General features: G+C 43.5%; 2 protein-coding genes across 2 annotated transcripts in view; one reads left to right on the forward strand and one right to left on the reverse strand.

Annotated features, from left to right (window-relative positions):
• Window positions 1-993: 993 nt before the first annotated feature.
• On the forward strand, window positions 994-8161 carry CHADL (chondroadherin like). Its single transcript, XM_056847005.1, has 5 exons — window positions 994-1039; window positions 2835-3002; window positions 3942-5612; window positions 6204-6370; window positions 7844-8161. Exons 2-5 carry the CDS (start codon window positions 2847-2849, stop codon window positions 8067-8069), a joined length of 2220 nt encoding a protein of 739 aa, XP_056702983.1. The 5' UTR covers window positions 994-1039; window positions 2835-2846; the 3' UTR covers window positions 8070-8161.
• Window positions 8162-13752: 5591 nt separating this feature from the next.
• The window catches only part of L3MBTL2 (L3MBTL histone methyl-lysine binding protein 2), a 31602-nt gene continuing 26134 nt past the window's right edge, over window positions 13753-19220 (reverse strand). The window contains exons 14-17 of the mRNA XM_056846202.1: window positions 18383-18617; window positions 16563-16628; window positions 15989-16111; window positions 13753-14234 (exon numbers count right to left, since the gene is read on the reverse strand). Of these exons, the coding sequence (XP_056702180.1) occupies window positions 13891-14234; window positions 15989-16111; window positions 16563-16628; window positions 18383-18617 (768 nt within the window). The 3' untranslated portion in view covers window positions 13753-13890. The remainder of the gene's footprint in view (window positions 14235-15988; window positions 16112-16562; window positions 16629-18382; window positions 18618-19220) is intronic.

Consider the following 19220-nt stretch of genomic DNA (forward strand, 5'->3'; position numbering starts at 1 on the left):
TCAAGTACAGATCATCCCTAAAAATCTCATTTCATTCCTACCATGGCACTCCCAACACAATTTTAATCCTTATCATGTTCCACTCAGTTTACAATATGTGAACAAATGTGTTTTTATTGTCAAAAGTGCTTCCCTGCAAATGAGTAACAAGAAACATTTAACACTTAATGAGATTACTCAGTATACTGTCATTAAAAAAAACAACACCATCTTGTGCATTACTATCAATGTGACCATTGAAGTGTGGTATAATAATAATGAGTTGAACAGGTAAATGGGCTGCCTAAAGAAATAAGGGAAACATCTCTGACAAATCTTCAGGAAAAGTGAACACATCAGGCTGCCTTATACTGAGACCACTGGTCTATCAAGGTCAGTACTGTCTACTCCAGCTGGCAGAGGTTCCCCACATCATCTGCTTGATATTTTTTAACTGGATATGCCAGGGATTGAACCTGGGATCTTCTGGATGTGAAGAAGGTCTCTACCACTGAGCGACTGCCCTACCTTGGATATTGACTTACAATTGTATGATTGTTTTGTTGTTGGTTTTAATGTTTATGGTTTTATCTGTATATCTGAAGACCACTTGGAGCGTTAGTCATAAAAGCAGTTATACATATTATAAGTAAAGAAGACAAGTTCAGGGAATGTTTCCCTTGGCTTCCAAGTCATTGACATACTTAACCGGACTATAATTTGAATCCAGTACCATCTTGAGGACCAACAAAATTATAACCTGGAAAATTTTGTTGGTCTTTAAGGTGCTACCAGGCTCAAATTTTGTTGTACTACTACAGACAGCACCACTATCCACCTAGTTCTATTGAAGTGCCTTGTGAACCAATTACATTTTATTACATTATATAGAATGTCCTGAGTGTGTGTGTGTGGTTGCATCCAAGTCTTCAGGAATGGTTTCCTTCGTTTTTCTTTTCTCCAGATTTCCTGTTGACGTGATTCTTCCTCTCCCCCCCACAACTGCCTCATCCTCTCTCACAGGACAGCTGCTGTTCTTTAGCTGAGAGGCCTGAGTAAGGTGTGAGTTCAAAGAACTGGAATCTTAAAATACATGTTTTAAAAATGTATTATTTAAAAACATATGAAGTGAAAAGAATTAATGATAAGCAGGAAGCAGCAATGTTAAAGCAGCATTAATATATATATTCCAGTGGATCATGGTTACTATTTCTACCTCATAATTACAGCAAAGTTATCAATGCAGGGCAGTACAATCCTAAACAGATCGACACCCTTCTGAGCTGACTGAGTTTCATGGATCAGTATAACACTGTTTAAGAACGTGCTGTCAGTTTAAGCAAAGGATTTTGTGACTTTAGCATGCTCATCTAGGACATTTCCATTTGTGTTGCTTGCGCAGACATCACGTTTCCAAAAAATGGAAATTAAACCCTCTGTTGTTGTTTTTTCGTTCAAATTTCAGATTTTTCTGCAGGCCCAGGGGGTATGAGTATGCAGAAAAACATGTTTGGGGTGGACGTGCCCCCTATCTGTGGTTTTAAGTATCCAGAGGCAGGGGGCACATGTGAGAATTACATATATAGTTATACTGTTGAAACAATAGGTGCAGCAGGTTCTGTGAATGCTCAGCTTTCATTTTTAAAAAGTAAGTCTTGAATCCCTTCCCTTGCAGAGATATAAGAAAAAAGGCATGTCTTTGTACAGCAAGGAGCTAGAGACTTGCTTTTTTTAAAAAAACCGAAAGCTGTGAATTCAGAGAACTTACTACACCTACTGTTACGATGGCATAGCAATATAATTATAGTCTAGTGCTGATTTAAAAATAATTGCAAAGCCCTGGCGGCCCAGAGGAGTCAGAACGGCTCAGGGATTAGGGAAACTGCAGGAAAACCTGCTATGTTTAGCTGCTGTGCTTTATCTGCACCAGCAATGAGAAACCCACAAAATACTGTCCTCACGTGGAAGCCACCTGTAAATTCTCCCCTGTAAATGTCCCAGCCCCTGTGAAAACTAGTAGGCAGAAATTATAGAACATTGTTACAAATACTCTATGGTCTAAGTCTTATATCCAAATCATTCTCTCCCACTTGGTGGTTCTTGTATATTCTCAAAGGATTTGAACCCTTCAAACCTCTGACAAATCTTCATGCACTTCAAAGGTGTTTTTGGTCGTTTACTGTATGATTAATGCAATCGCTCTGTTATTTCCGCACAAGACACTGAGAGCTGTTTCAGATACATGCCAAAAGGATGGTAAAGGACTTGGGAGTCTCTGGTCTGAGGTGCTCCACAGGAGAGACCATTGATCAGAAATGTTGATACAGTGGGGGGTTTTCTGAGGGCAACAGACCCCTTGTAGTGCCTTCTGTTCTTTTAACAGAAGACAGAAACACCCATTCTCACTTCAGCATGTGAAGCAGTGGGCGGGTGGGTGGGGGACGCCTACAGCTGGTCTAAAAATCCAAGTTGGATTTTTAAAAGCAATATTAATTTGCTTTTGGGGCTTTTTTGGCCCTCGGTTGTCACTGCAGCTTTTGTGTCCTTTTTTTAGATTGCGTGAAATTATGAAACTGGATTTTTCCCCGCAGTTAATGTTTGTTGCAGAGACTAAGGAGGCCTGCCCAGATGCCTATCACAGGGTGTGTGCATGTGTGTTTTGCCTAATTCCTGTCTGCTTTCTGTTTCTTATACCTTCCTTTCTCATGCTGCCTTTCAAACTGCCGTTGAGTGCTGTGTGCTAATATAAAGCTGCAAAAATGAAAGCCTGCTGTAACCACCTAGCAATGGTGTTTAATAAGCAGCTGAAATACGAATATCATCTAACAGTCTGCCTTTGCTGTCTTTTCCCTCAGCCATTTCACAAGATGTGGGCCTCTCTGGGCCTCCTCCTGACGTCAGCTCTCTCTGTGGGAAAGGTGATTGCTGAACGCTGCCCACAAATCTGCACCTGTGATGGCATCAAGCATCGCGTCATGTGCTTAAATAAGAACCTCACAGAAGTGCCCATTAGCATTCCTCAGGTCAGTCTATGCGAAGAGATGAGGAGAGCGTAAGATGAGGCTGGAAAGAGTACTTCTACAAAGGACCGCTGGACTAGTATTCTCATGAGAGTCAGCGTGGTGTAGTGGTTAAGAGCGGTGGTTTGGAGCGGTGGATTCTGATCTGAAGAACCGGGTTTGATTCCCCACTCCTCCACATGAGTGGTGGAGGCTAATCTGGTGAACTGGATTTGTTTCCCCACTCCAACACATGAAGCCAGCTGGGTGACCTTGGGCCAGTCACACTCTCTCAGCCCCACCTACCTCACAGGGTGTCTGTTGTGGGGAGGGGAAGGGGATTGTAAGCTGGTTTGAATCTCCCGTAAGTGGTAGAGGAAGTCAGCATATAAAAACCTACTCCTCTTCTTCATGCTGCAGTTTGTGCTGGTGTTGTATTTTATCCTGCTTTCCAGCCATAATTGGCTTCCAAAGCTACTCATGGGAAACAAATCAATTGTACCAGTGACAATTAACATTTAATTCAAATATTTCAGGTGGAAGGATACTTAGCTGATCTGAATCTGGCCATGATGGAGGGGTGTCTGGGTCTTCCTTCCCTCCTTCTGAATGTGTAATTGATAACATCTAGAAGCTGAAGAGGTATCTCTACTTAATTTAGATTTATATTCACATGGAACCTGCCTGAAACAATTTGTGCAAACCTACAAATATCCCACATAGTGTCATATATCTTCAAACATAATACTACTGCACTCACTGCAGAATTTTCAGTTTCTAGAGGAAGATTTCAGCTTTCCTTCTTCTGGCATATGGATATTTTGAGTGCAGAATTTGAAGATTCTTAAATAACATTAGGGAACTGCTAGAGAATATGGTAGCCCAAATGCAGTACTGAAGATCAACCAGCACCCTTCCTTGTTAGTTTTCTGTTTAATAAAGTAATGTTTGCATAATTTACAGATCACTCAAAAACTGGACCTCCGGGGCAATGAAATCAAAGCAATCCCTGCAGGAACTTTCCTTCCTATTCCCTATCTCACGCACCTGAATCTTCAGAAGTGCCAGGTAGAACGTGTTGATGAAGGAGCTTTCAGAGGATTGGGGCGGCTGGTCTACCTCAATTTGGCTTCTAACAACATAGCCTTCCTCTATCAGGAGTCCCTAGATGGCCTATCCTCTCTCCAGCAACTAATCTTGGAAAATAATCGCATTGAAGAAATAAAGCCAGGGGCTTTTGGACAACTGGGTTTCCTCAGCTTTCTTAACTTAGCCAGGAACTCCCTGGTTTATCTGCCAGATATGGTTTTTCAAGGCCTTCAGTTGATTAAGTGGATCAGTTTGTCCCATAACACGCTCAACGTAATTGCCAATGAGGCCTTTGGGGGATTAACAACCCTCAGGAGGTTGAGCCTGGACCACAATGAATTGCAGTTCCTTCCCACCGACGCACTGTCTAGATTGTCAGGCACAATCCGGCTGGAGATAGGACACAATCCTATAACCTATATTGGCGAGGAGGCCATTGAGATGGCTTCACTGAAGCAGCTGTTCTTGGACAACATGGCCCTCCAAGATGTGTCACACAGAGCTTTCATCAGAAGCCCACTCTTACATACCATTGACTTCCACAACAACCAGCTATTTGTGCTTCAGCCCCTGAGAGATATGGCCCATCTCAAAAAGATCAACTTAACAGGGAACCCTGTGCTTTGTACTTGCAACATGCGCCCCTTCAAAGAATGGGCAGAGAAAGCCAGAATTCACATGGATGTGGCATGTGCTGGCCCTGTTGCCTTCAGAGGACAGCAGCTAGAATCACTGAGGACAAGAAATATGAAGTGTAGAGGTCAAGGCTATGAAGAAGAGCTCCTTGCCAGCCTGCCCACGCTCACCAAGGAGCTAGAGGAAGATGCTCCAAAGTGCCCAGAAGGATGTACCTGTTCACCTGATTTCCATCATGCAAACTGTGAGAGCAGACAGATGCAGAGTATTCCCAAAGGGTTTCCTAGCAACACCCATCTACTGGACTTGCGCCACAATGAGTTCCATTCCATACCAAAAGGCTCCTTCCCTGGCTTGAAAAACTTAACATCACTCCACTTGCAGAACTGCAAGATAGCTGCATTGCAGCCTGGTGCTTTCCAGAACCTGAAAAACCTGGTCTATCTTTACCTGTCCAACAACAGCATCACTTCCATAGATGCTGATGTTTTCGAAGGAAATAGCCAGCTAGCTTATCTCTATCTGGACCATAACAGATTCACCCAAACACCCAAGGGTGCCTTCAGCCTCTTGCCCAACCTCTTTTCCCTCCATTTGCAACACAACTCCATCCGTCAGCTATCCGATAAAGATCTGGAAGGGATGGAGAAGCTACGCTGGCTCTACCTGACAGGAAACCATATAACACATGTGTCCCTCAAAGCTCTGCGTGGTGCCAAGATGCTGGAGAAGCTGCACCTAGATGAGAATTTTGTGCAGGAAGTGCCCACCAGGTCCCTCAGAGAACTGCCCAACCTAATTGAGCTGAAGTTGTCCAAGAATCCAATAAAATATATCAGAGATGGAGCTTTCCTTCCTGTTTCAAGATCCCTGCAGCACTTGTACCTGGATAATATGGGGTTAGAACAGGTTAGTTTCACTGGGTGTGGGCATTCAATCCCTTCTCCTGGATCTGTTCTGCCAAAGCTAAGTTCTGTCAGGTTACATATTCCATTTAGCCAGGGCTTCAGCTATCCAAAACAAATTATGTAAGAAAATTATATGGATATACTTTGCCTACAGACCATATTTTGTTTCAGGTTTGTCATGAGTCAGGAATTATTTGGCAAGGACAGCCAAACTGTGATTTGTGCTTTCCCTCCAAAACAGGGTTGCCATTCTGATTTGAAAGGACAACTGTAAACCATAGTTTGCTGGTTTAGGTGTAACAGCAAATTATTATTTGTACTGAAGCTGAAGTCACTAATTGAATCAAATTACACAAGGAAAGGAAGGAGGGCAGCATGCAAGCACAGGGCCCGGCATTAAGCCTGAAATGAGATATAGTGAATAAGGGTGATCTGGAAATCTAGAGAACCTAAATCTCTAGGTCATAAGAATGGTTATTTATTTAATCAAATTTCTACCCCACCCTCCCCAGCAGAAGCCAGGATCAGGGCAGCTTAATGTATTATTCATAGCTGATGTCAATTTCTTTGCTCACATTTTCTATGTTTGCAGGTTTCTTCTGGTGCCTTCACTGGGTTGGGTCCAAAGATAAAAAGCCTGCACCTGGAGAAGAACAAAATGCACAACTTGCCCACCCTGCGTCGCTTCACAGCTCTGGAGGTCATCAATCTGAGTGATATTCCTTTTTACTGTGACTGCCAACTTCTCCCACTACGCAAGTGAGCCTCTGATTCCCATGGTGCTGTAGAATAGCAGGAAATGGTGGAACTGGTATCATTTTCTCATACGGCATCATAGAGACGATGCACAGACACACTAGCAGTCTCGTCAGCCATCACTGTAAAGCAGCAACAGGCACTGCTGTCATGTGTTGCCTAGAGTCACAATCTCAAATTCACACAGCACCATCGAGATACTGGAAGTTTTATTAGCAAGAGTCACCATCACCAATCACAAAATGACCACTGTAAGAGTTCTGGAGCCAATCACAGAGGGTTGAGAGGTTGCAACCCAGGTAGCCACCTCTAATAGATGTAGCTGTTTCTAAATAGGTGCTCCCTACAGACACAAAGGTTAAGCCTCCAGGATTCTGGCAGTTCTGGCAGAGGAAAACTAGGATTAGGTCTTTGCTTTGCGAAGTAGATGGATTTTTAACGAAGCATATACCGGTAGGTGTCAGAAAACCCATGAATGGACACCACTTTGGTAGTGGAAAGTGCTGTCAAGTTGCAGCTGGCTTATAGCAACCTTGTAGGGTTTTCAAGACCAGAATTCAGAGATGGTTTGCCATTGCCTGCCTCTGTCACAACCCTGTTGTTCCTTGGTGGTCTCCCAGCCAAATAGAACCAGGGCCAACCCTGCTTAGCTTCCAAGATTGGGCTAGCCTGAAGAAGAACAAAATGCACAATTTGCAGGACACCCCCCTTCAGGGATCACTGTTTTACAGCATGACAGGCTCCTGCTCCAAATAATTTGCAATCTGAAGTTCACAGTTATAGCTGACCATGAGCTAAGAGTTATGCTACAGCACCCTGAGACATTTCAAGAGATTTTGAGTGCACCTCTGGGTTTACACAGTACAGCTACAAACAACACAATCCTGAACAGAGTACACTCTTCTAAGGCCATTCAATGGACTTGGAAGGGTGTTTGCACTGAAAATGTCTTAGGTCAGCTCTGCCAAAAAGAAATGTAAGGATAATAGAAAAGTAATTGGACATGTTCCTTGCTTACTACAAAAAGGCTAATGGATTAAAAGCCCCAGATCCTCAGCTATCAAGCAGATCTTTCTTTATATCAAGTTGCTTCTGACAAAATTGCTTCCTTGCAAGCTAAAAAACACATTTTAAGTAGGTCACAAATGCTGCAACATCTGACTAGATAAAAACTTTGCTGGGTAAGGAAGATGCAACCCTACAGAATATAGCATATGGACTATCTAGCCAACTGACCTGTGTTCCACACTTGCCGATGGTGAATCAGAAGCTAATATAGTAAGTGCTTGGAAGCCTCATGGCCACAGAGCTCTCTTACCCAGTTATGTTTCACATTAACTGAAGGAGGTCCTCTAATGTCCAATACATGAGCCTCAAGAATTTTATAAAAATGTACTCTAGTTGGGTGACTATGAATGCTTGCATGTACAGGGATCAAATGGATTATAATCTCTCACCATCCTTTCTATTTTTCAGGTGGCTTGACAAGCTGAACCTGAGAGTAGGAGCCACCTGTGGGTCCCCAGCAGATGTCAGGGGCCAGAAGGTGAAGCTCATAACTTCCTTCCAAACCTGCCCAGCATGGAGTACGAAGAAGGCCAAGAGAACCAGCTCACCTAAAGCCAGGGCTGGAAAGCGCTCTAATAGGAAGCGGTCATCAGGAAATGTCCAAATCAAGAGAAGCAAGAAAAGCAAAGCATGAAAAGGGGAAGCGGGACTGCTGCTGCAGATATGCTTCTGATCTTCTCAGCTATTAGAAACAAAGGTTAGACAGTATATATTCAAAACCCACCTAAGGGCAGCAATAGGTGCTTATTTAAAAGAGAGAAAACAAATCAATGGTTAGGTGATCTTAAGATTTTGGAGGAGGTAGACAAGAGAATTAACCCTTTTTTGCATCCAAATGCAGCATCAAGAATAGATGAATTCCTTAAAATATGCAAATTAAGCACATTTGCTTATTTTGTTGGTCATAGGGAGGTACAAGGACCACTCAAAACGTACTGAACCTTTTCCTTCGGTTTCTTGCCATCAAATCACAGCTGACTAATGGTGACCCCATGGGGTTTTCAAGGCAAGAGATCCTCTGATACCAGACATTTCACTAGACAGCCAAGTCTCATTGGCCAGACTTACTGGGGAGGAAGCAGCCTTCTTGTGTATACAAAGAGCCCCCTGTGCTCTGCAGTCCACTCTTGTGTGACTTGGTGTGCCTTTGCCCCTGTGGCAGAACTGTTCCAGACTAGGGCTTCCATAGTTGCATTTTCAGCCATTGGAGTGACACAGAGAATGCCAACAAGCAACACTAAGAATTCCTTGTGGTGTCACTTGCAAGGGTCTAAGAACTACAGCACCCTGACCTGGATGACCCAGGCTAGCCCAAGCTCAGAAGCTAAGCAGGGTCAGCCTTGATTAGTTGGGATGGGAGACCAAGAAAGTCCAGGGTCACTACACAGAGGCAGGCAATGGCAAACGACCTCTGCATGTCCCTTGCCTTGAAAACCCTACGGGGTTGCCGTAAGTCAACTGCAACTTGATGGCACTTTCCAACATCACCAAGAACTACAACAGCCCAATTGAAGCTGCTTGAAACAAGCCCTGCACGGTGATTGCTTTGTGCAGTGGCAGAAAATTCTATAGCAATTTGTTCATCACAGTTTCTGGGATAATGGCAGCAGGCTGTTTGAGGCAATTCCCAGCAGGAGAGGATAATGCATAGACCACTTGTCACAATACAAAAAAAGCAAGAGAGAAGGCAATTTTCATTTAGGTTACAAATATGGGAGATGAAAATACCATCAGTGTCATTTGTGAATACAGAGTTAAATTCCACCCTCTGCCAGGTTAAACTGCCTCATACATTTCCGTGATGTGTTCAGTGTGAAATTGAAGGGTGGTAATCTGATGGACAAAACAGATAAATCTGATTCAGCACAGAACAAAAGGAAGATAAAGGAGTTAAAGCTGTATGATATGGTCCTTGCCTTACTTGTGAGTTTCCAGGGGGTGTCTAATTGGCTACTCCAGGAAACAAGGTTGATCTCTGATCCAACAAGGCTTTTCTTAAGGTTCTTAGGAAAGGCTGAATGCCTGGTTGCATGCTGAACTCAGAGAAATGAAGGCAGCATGATAGTTATTCAAAATCTCCTAAGACTTCCACAAATGAGAATACACACAATAGTGTACTGGGGCAACTGCAAGAAGCAACTGGGACAGTTTACAGTAAAGGACACTTAGTACATCCTCACCCTAACCATTTAGGCAAACCTTGAGGATTTCAAAAGGGATTTACTTCTAAACATACATGCTGAGGCCAGTAGCCTAAAGCTGTGTAACAGGAAATGCCTCCTTGGTGCAAGAATGGACAGATAATAAAACAGTTTACCCCAGGTAAGTGGTGGGGCTTCCTCCTAAGAGGCTTTTTAATCAGGATATTGGATGAGCCCATGTAGGGTGCAAATACTGAGCCCAGGTGGTTTGCCATTGCCTTAAATATCAACCATATAACTGAAATTCTTTCATTAGGTATCAGCTCAGCAAAAAAGTAATTTAATTTAAGGGTTTCAAACAGAATTCCCTTTTCAGATGTGCCACTGCCCACTTTTATCTGCCCCAAGGTATTTTTCATACATACTTTTCACTTGGAAAATAGCAGATGGGTGTGTGTGCCTGCTTGATTTACATTCCTAACAGCATCTAAACCATTTGTCAAGGCAGCTTCCAAATGGCTTAGACTGATTTCCACCTCATTAGGGAACTACTCCCCCCAAAGGGGGGAATCTGCTGGAAAGGTTAAGATCAGAGATGGTATGGGATGTACTTCACACAAACAACTGACCACACAAAGTAGCATCCACAAAAAAGTACATTCTTGGCAGAAACACATGAACACATGAAGCTGCCTTATACTGAATCAGACACTTGGTCCATCAAAGTCAGTATTGTCTACTCAGACTGGCAGCAGCTCTCCAGGGTCTCAGGCAGAGGTCTTTCACATCACCTACTTGCCTAGTCCATTTGACTGGAGATGCTGGGGACTGAACCTGGGACTTTCTGCATGCCAAGCAGATTCTCTACCACTGAGCCGCAACCCCTTCCCAAAAACTAGCTGAGGATGGTTACGATCCATCTGGGTTATGGGCCAAGCATGCTTCCACTTTAAATTGAAACCACACAGCTTGTTTAACACACTACTGAATGCTCCCGCCTTCCTGAACTGTAAGTCGTCCCAGGGACAGCACCATCAAGTTCCTGTGGATGACAGAACACTGGAGCCTTTAGGGGCTTTAAGGCCTTTAGGCACTAAGCACACAAAAACTTGTGTTCCATTAAACGTTAGTCTTTATGGTGCCACATGGAGTCCTTTTTGTTTTCCTGCTAGTTTCAGCCAACTATCAGTTCTCTCTCCCCTTCAGCCCTCCCAACTAGTATCTGACGGAGTTTTGACTCACAAAAGCTTATACCCTGGAAAAAATTGTTGGTCATTGTGGTGCTACTGGACTTGAATTGTGTTCTCCCCCAAACTGCATTTCTTCTCTCAATAGGACCAAACTAGAGAGGATGGGAAGAACATGTGCATGTAATTCACATGTAAAGTGGGAGTGAACAGCTATATCTAAAAACAGAAAACTGCACAGACTGAGGAGGGGGACAAAGTCTCCCCTCCCTCTCCTCCTTCTGTTATGCTTTAATGTTTGAAGCATTGTTTCCTCCCAGTTCTGCTCCTCACCAGAAGTGAACCTGACTTCAAGAACAATGATTCAAACATGGCAACAGCTAAGCGAACAAGAGGGTGGTTAGCAGTATTTAGCTGTCCTTACCGCTATGCATCATTTTCTGTACTAATCAGGCCCCTCTCCCATCATCTCCAGCTTTCTCTAGGAACACGTGTGTAAATCCCAGTCAAAATTTGGCCCATTCACCTCACTGGTGCCCTTCACATTCTTCCCTCCATAGAAATGTGTGACCTTCTACAGGCTCTGATGGCTAAATCACTCAAACACACAAATTCTCACCTATCAGGAAATTCACTCCCATTGATAAAATGCCCTGCCAATCATCATCATTTATTTATTACAGTCAAAGACCAGCTTATACCAATCATTGTAGTAAAGAAATTGTGAGGCAGCTGTTAAAACACTGAGATAGATTTCAAATGTCATCTAAGCAGCCTAAATTATGTTTTTCTAAACTACCAGTCATGCACTCCATATGAAACAAAATCTAGAGACCACTCTGAAATCAAACAAAACCATCACATGGCTTTAGTACTATTCCCTATGTGTAACCAATAATTACAGAACCTTTATTGGTGTGCCTATTCTTAGTTTATGTAGTAATGCTACATTTTACATTGTAAATGTATAATGAACAATAAAGTTGACAAGCAACAGCCACAGGTGAAGCGGCAGTAAATGCACATTTGTTTCCAGTCTTAATTCAGCACACCTACTTTATTTTGAAGGAAGTAACTACCAACGTGGTGTAGGGGTTAAGAGTGGTGGATTCTAATATGAAGAACTGGGTTCGATTCCCCACTCCTCCATATGAAGCCTGCTGGGTGACCTTGGGGCAGTCACAGTTCTCTCCGAACTCTCTCAGCCCCACCTACCTCACAAGGTGTCTGTTGTGGGGAGGAGAAGGGAAGGTGATTGTTAGCCATTTTGAGACTCCTTAAAGGTAGAGAAAAGTGGGGTATAAAAACCAACTCTTCTTCTGCTAAAACTCCAAAAATTTGCAAGGAGGGAGAAGGCGAAGAGGAGGCTGAGTATGAACAGCACCACTCTTAGGAGTCATCCTGTGCCACAGTACATACTTATTCCTGGGGAAGGGCTTGAGTTGCAGCAGCTATCATACCATTCCGAGGTCTAACAGACCATTACAAGAGTTTGGGAAGCACAGTTTTGGGTTGTTGTCAGCCCCACGCTCCTCCATAGCCTTCGCCTGGATGGAACTAGCAACAAATGGACTGGTGCTCTGAATCAATCAAGATGCCTAGGGAAAGGAAGACCACCAGGACACTGGGACTTCCACTGTTACTGTCTTAGGAACACAAATGTTTGCTCAAATACAAATAGCTAAACAGAAGGTGGGAATAAGCATACATTAGGGGCTGAGAGTAGAAGAAGGTAGAGACTGGAAGCCTGAATCAAAAAAGCCCCACTCAAGACTTTCAAGGTATTATGATGCATTTTACCAAGTCTTCATGCTCATCTCAACAGGAAAGATAGCTTTAGTGACTGAAATGGAAAACTGTCTACTGAGATGTCATGAGCAATCTAATTTGTTTGGAATGAAAATAAGGCTTATACTCCACCACCCCCTCACTAATCGGAGACTGCCTAGTTTAGGCATTCTTGTTTGTAGGCCAGAAAGCAACCCCAGTGTGCTAAAAGATTAGAACGGACAACACAATTAACTGTGATTAACTAAAGGACGTTTTTATACCAGGAAAGCTTCAATCTTAGCACCGCACACAAGGGATAATCTCAAGGATAAACCAGGCTTGTTCTAGTGATTAACAAAATGGGGGATGGTTGTGGTATCTGAATGGGGTCATGCCAAGCATTTAGGATACTAAAAACCATGATGTATGTGTTCTAACACACTTAGGTGTTCTCCATGTTGTACTCCCATGTCTCACATACACTTAAATGCCTTAATTCCCTGGCTCATGTGCTGGCATAAGAAGCATACAAGTTTTTCTTCAGATGAAGAAGGGAGCTTTACTCTCAAATGTTTATTCCCTGAAAATCTTGTTGGTCTTATAAGGTGATACTGGATTCAAATCTATCTTATTTTACACAGTTCATGATAAGAGGAGGTAGTTTCTACCATTAATTCCTACTCCATCAATCAGCTTTTCCATCTCTTCGTTGTTATACCTTGTAATCCAGAACTCTGAACATGCAGGGGCTTCCCGCTCTGAGATGGTCTAAGCACACACAGGCATTTTCTATTACAAGTACTCTCACAGAAAAGAATGGGACATTTTGGTGGAAGGGGGGGCTTGCATGCAATTTCATTGCCAGAGTGGTGGCTCTCTTGGTCAAATGGCAATCATAGAGTTGGAAGGGACCACCAGGGTCAATCAAAAAGCAAAAGCAGACAACACAACACAGAAGATGACAACGGTAACATGGAGAGCAGAAGTCAAATCCATTGTGGAAAATAGCTGTGGCATTATAGCTTTGGCGCATATCTGTACACAGGCTCTCATTGAAAATCCGTGATGGCATCGTCTTCCCTCCCTTCAAGCTAAGTGGAGAAATTCATCTGTTGCTGCAGTATTCCTTAGAAAGGCAGCACAGGTTTGCCTTTCTACATAGTTTGATGAAGTCTGTTTTCCAAGAGCTGGGGTTTTTTTGGGGTAAGGGTTGGGTGGGAGATATACATTTTCTACAAAAACTACAGCTCTGTGATATCTGACCTTTGGCTCAAGCCCTCAAACAAGCCCAGTGAGTCCTTCTGTCATTCGTAAGATTACTGTGCAAGATACCAAAGTCTCTTTTCTGCCTTAAGGTTTAGTCCACATCCTCATCCTTCAAGCAGCCAATCAGTACAGGACTCTTTGAGGCTTCCTGTTCCATGTCCTCGTCTTTTATGGAACTGCTCAGCTCAGGGCCTGCTGGAGCTTCTGTTTCCATGTCCTCATCTTTTAAGGAACCACTCGGCACAGGAGTCTTCAGGGCTTTTGGTTCCACGTCTTCTTCTTCTTTTAAGGAACTGCCCAACACAGGGCCTGCTGGAGCTTCTGGTTCCAGGTCCTCATCTTTTACACATCTAATTGTTACTGGAAATTGTGGAGCTTCAGAAGCCATCGCTGAATCATCAAGATTTTCTTCTTTCACCTGCACAGCAACAACCGCTGTGAAACAGAGGGGGAGGGGGCACATTCACATCACCAGACTTCGCCTCAGAGTCCGTTCCCTGGCCAGACACACACAGAGTTGTTGGCAAGATACACAATGACAACATACCACCAAAACTGCATCCACCCTCAGTAGTCACTACTGTTAAGTGCTGAATATGACAAAGGAACTCATTTATTATAAAGGTGAATGGCAATGAACCCACTTTTCAGTATTTTCTTTATAGTCAAAAGAGTGGATTGACTCAATAAAGGAAGCCACAGCCTTCAATTTGCAAGATCTGAGCAAGGCTGTCAAAGACAGGACATTTTGGAGGACTTTCATTCATAGGGTCGCCATGAGTTGGAAGCGACTTAACGGCACTTAACACACACACACACACACACACACAAAAGAGTGAGAAGTCTACTCCTTTCTAAAAAGAGGGTTTTTGGAATTTTGTAGCAAACAGTTTCAGCACTGAAAGTTGGATATCATTCTGTGATGTGCACTAAGCAATGCCAGTTTTCATAGATAACAGCAAATCCCCTCCTCCAATATCTGCTGAGAAGGATAAGGTAGGATCTTTGACTATGGAGCTAAGGAATGCGACCACAATTTATTAAAATATGCAGAAGTCAGTGGCTACTGTGATCATTTTAATGAAATTTAATTAATTTTGGCCTTTGTGGTTCCGTAAGAAAAAACCTGGAAATATTCTGGAAATCCCATTTCAATGCTTGACAATTACAGAGGGTGTACGCAGGACTTCTTACTACTAAAATAGCAGAACTTAAACCACTTAGGCGATACCTGCACATGAACATATGAAGATGCCTTAAACTGAATCAGACCCTTGGTCCATCTAAGTGAGTATTGTCTACTCAGAGCGGCAACAGCTCTCTAGGGTCTCAAGCAGAGGTCTTTCACATCACCTACTTTCCTAGTCCCTTTAACTGGAAATGCCAGGTATTGAACCTGGGACCTTCTGCATGCCAAGCAGATGCTCTACAAACTGAACCACAGCCCCTTCATTGCAAGTTGATTTCAGACTGGATGCATGCCTATATAACTGCACAGTGTGGTTTGAGCAGTTACATATAATGTGCACAACCATGCCCCACAATTTGCACAGCTGATGGGTGCAATCTTTCTTTGTATTCTGTGCTACATCAAATGAACAAATGGCATGGGGGCCATCCTACCCACAATCATTTCTCTTTAAAATAGGATCAGCTCTTCCTGCCAGCATGGCTGTTGAGATCTGGATGCAGGCACAAACCAAGTGAAGACCCCAGGCCCTAAAGTCTTTGCCTCCCCTTATCTGTCCCCATTTGCCCACACTAGTCTGTGAAAAATTTTGGGAACTCCTACGAAAACAAAAAAATTAAACAATTCAAAAGAGATCCTAGAGCACACTGTGCAACTAAACTGGAAGAATGGATCACTGCATCCCTGTTCATTAACAGGATTTACTGAGATAGCATACAAAAATACTGCATTTTTATTATTATTGCATTTTGAAGGGGAAATGCACTTCATTTACCCCAGTGGCAGAATCTGGTATTTTTTAGTGCTGAATCCCATTTTAGTCTGCCAGACTCTTCCAGAATCTCTAGAACTGATATTGCATCATTTTTTCAGTGAACAAGGTGAATTCTAGCAAGGTGTGGGGGACACTCAGATTTACTACTTCTTTAATGGCCTTCTTCCCCTGTCCAGTTCTCCTCCTTCATGGTGAAAGGATCCAGATACACACACCCATCCTTACCTTCATCAGAAACTGGTTTCGGTGAGGCCTCACTTGCCACTTTCATTCCTTTCTTTGGTTTCGGAGCAGGCGGTTTCTTAGCCGATTGCTTGAGGGAACGGGCTTTAGCGGTCATCTTTTTTCCTTGAAACATAAAAGGAAAGCTTAGGAAAACCAAGCTCACCCTTTTGTTTCGATCATTTGCTGCTCTTCTTCCCAGGAGCGCAGAATGGTGATGGAGCCCTATTTCTTATTGAGGTGGCAAATTTGTGTCTGCGCTGAACTGCTTTCAGCCACAGGAGAGGGCTCACATTATAGTGGCTACCCAGCTGAGCATAGATCTAAATTTGGGCTTCCTACATTTAGAACAGAAACTATCTTTTGCATTACTGCTAGCCCAGGCCATTGTCAGCTTGACTATAGGTAAAGAACCATACCAAGACACTGTCGTTATGAGAGAGTAAAGTTAGCATTTATTCTGAGACAGGAGGTGAAAACATTGAACATATTTCTTGCCTTACAGATCAAGGGAAGGACCTCCACTAGATCTGTGCCTGAATGTGCCAAATACAATGTAGCTCAAATTGCCACTTACTTTTCCTCCCGTATGGCTTCCGCTTCTTCTTTGGCACCTCCTTGGCTGGCACAGGTGAAATGGGCTCTGTCACCAAGAAAAAGAGCAGAGCACGATTTTATTCATAATTCTTATCCCACAATGCTCCACAAGAAGCTGAAGGCAGATTACACAGTAACTCAAGCAATACACATTAAAAACAGTAAATACAATTAAAGCCAGTAAACAGAGCTCTAACCTCTATAAACAGATCAATGTAGCCACCAAGCCAGTAAATTCTAAGCTATATGAACAGAGATCCATGTAGATTCAACGCAGCCATCAAACAGATACGAGTTCGAATAGACTCTTCTAAATAACTCCACCTTATGGTGGCATCCCAACCTCCTTTAAAAGTCCATTCCATAATAATAGAATTGGAAGGGACCACCAGGATCATCAAGTCCAACCCCCTGCACAATGCAGGAAATTCAAAACTACCTCCCACCCCCCGCCCAAACCTCCAGTGACCAGAAGATGACCAAGATGCCCTCCCTCTCATCCTCTGCCTAAGGTCACAGAATCAGCCTTGCTGACAGATGGCCATCTAGCCTCTTCTTAAAAACCTCCATGGAAGGAGAGCTTACCACCTCCCGAGGAAGCCTGTTCCACTGAGGAACCGCTCTAACTGTTAGAAAATTCTTTCTAATGTCTAGACAGAAACTCTTTTGATTTAATTTCAACCCCCTGGTTCTGGTCCGACCTTCTGGGACAACAGAAAACAACTTGGCACCATGCCAGTGCCAAGGCACAAAAAGCTCTAGCTTTAGCTGATGAGGTTCACGTTGACCTGTAAGACTGTACCTGAAGCAGACCTTGAGCAGAAGATCCTAATTAAAGCTATATAATACAGCCACAAAAGCAGCGGCTAAGTATGAAGTAGTTTCCAGGCAAGAAGTTCCAAGATTAGTTCCCAGAGAAAGCAGGCTAGGAGTTCTTTTGTTAGGAAGCAGGAAAGTTGTAGGTCGGTCGAGATAATGACCCCATCCCTTTCCAACGTTTGCATATTGTATTCTGGGACCACGTATATTAACTTTGTTTTGCAATGAAAACCCACAGAAGAGCCTTGAGTGAGATTGGAAAAGACTGAACAAATAAAGGAATAGGATTCAAAGGCAGCTTTGTCTGGTTTGAATGGGCTGGATGCCTGCATGGAGCTGGCAAGTGGGTGGTCTTGCTTTGTAGCAGCAGAGTCAACCAAATGACCTTCTCACTCGCCCCTCCTAAAATTCATAGTAGCAGCTTCATCCCCAAGCACAGAAGTATTTTCAGGAGATGGAAGATGCGATATCAGTACTTTTCAAATATGAGGGCCAGAAACATTTTTTGGATCTATGAAACAGACCAGTAAATTCTTCACCAGCCGCTACATCCCATGGCATTATGGAGAATGAACAAGCCAAGGAAGGTAGGAGGCTTACAGTTAAATCCAAATCAAGATGCTGCCACACTGACCCCTGCTGATGACGGAGGAGAGCAACATCTGTAGAGATGCTTATCCACTCACGTGACTTAGGATGGCAAGGAAGACCTGGAAACGTTGACTAAGACTGCATTAGTTTAGGTAGCTTCTGCCTTCAATCCAGCTCTGCAGGAGCCCATGTTGCATCTTAACTTCAGGTCCTCATCAGCGACTACGTTTAGCCCCTGCCAGGTTCCTAGCCCAACAGATTAGAGAGTTTTCTTTGCAGTAATGCCAAGAGCTTTTTCCCTCTTACACAAAAGAGCAACAGGCCAGCCTGCCACCAAAACACCTCTTGAAACAAGCTAGTGGTGCTGGGAGCAAATCCGACTTCCCTTACCTGGGACCACTGGTGGTTGCAGCTGGTAACCTATCAGTTCACACCAACCCACAGGATAGATATCTGGAGACTCACAGTCCACCCACTGGTCATATTCACTGTCCCAGCCATCAAAGTGGATTCTCAGAAGCCGATGGACCACCCGCTTCACCGTGGCCACACAGATAAGTCTGGGTTCCATCAAGTCTACTGCTTCTAGCTTGCTGCCCACCTTAAAGCCATGGTTTGGGCAATCCTGCAAAGAGGAGAGAAATACCTCCAGTCTGAAGACGATCATGCAGTGCAGTCTTTTTAATAAGGAAAATTATTAGTCAAGGGTTATAGCAAATGCCCCAGAAGATAGAGACAGAATTCAACAAGATCTGAACATACTGGAAAAGTGGGCAGATGCGAACAAGAGGCAATTCAACAAAGTGCAGAGTTCTACATTTGGGTAACAAAAATGAGAAGCACACATACTGGATGGGGAATACATCTCTGGGTAGCAGTGTGTGTGAATAAGATCTTGGGGGTATGGGTGGACTGTAAGCTAAATATAAGCAGTCAGTGTGAGGTAGCAGTAAACAAGCCTAATGTAGTTTTGGGGTGTATCAACAGGGGCATAACATCCAAATCACAAGAAGTCAAAGTCTCACTGCACACCGCATAGGTCAGGCTGCACCCAGAGTACTGTGTGTAGTTCTGGAGGCCTCACTTCAAAAAGGATGTGGACAGAATGAAGCGGGTGTAGAGGAGAACAACAAGGATGAACAGGGCCTGGAGACCACGATCTACGAGGAAAGGCGGAGGAACTTGGGAATATTCAGTCTGGGAAAAGGGAGGTTCAGAGGGGACATAA

The sequence above is a fragment of the Euleptes europaea genome, chromosome 3, assembly GCF_029931775.1.
Source record: "Euleptes europaea isolate rEulEur1 chromosome 3, rEulEur1.hap1, whole genome shotgun sequence".
NCBI lineage: Eukaryota > Metazoa > Chordata > Lepidosauria > Squamata > Sphaerodactylidae > Euleptes > Euleptes europaea.

Coding starts and splice junctions, on each gene's coding strand:
- CHADL (XM_056847005.1), top strand. CDS start 2,847: ATGTGGGCCTCTCTGGGCCTCCTCCTGACGTCAGCTCTCTCTGTGGGA. Junction 3,003..3,941: donor TGCCCATTAGCATTCCTCAG/GTCAGTCTATGC, acceptor CATAATTTACAG/ATCACTCAAAAACTGGACCT. Junction 5,613..6,203: donor ATAATATGGGGTTAGAACAG/GTTAGTTTCACT, acceptor CTATGTTTGCAG/GTTTCTTCTGGTGCCTTCAC.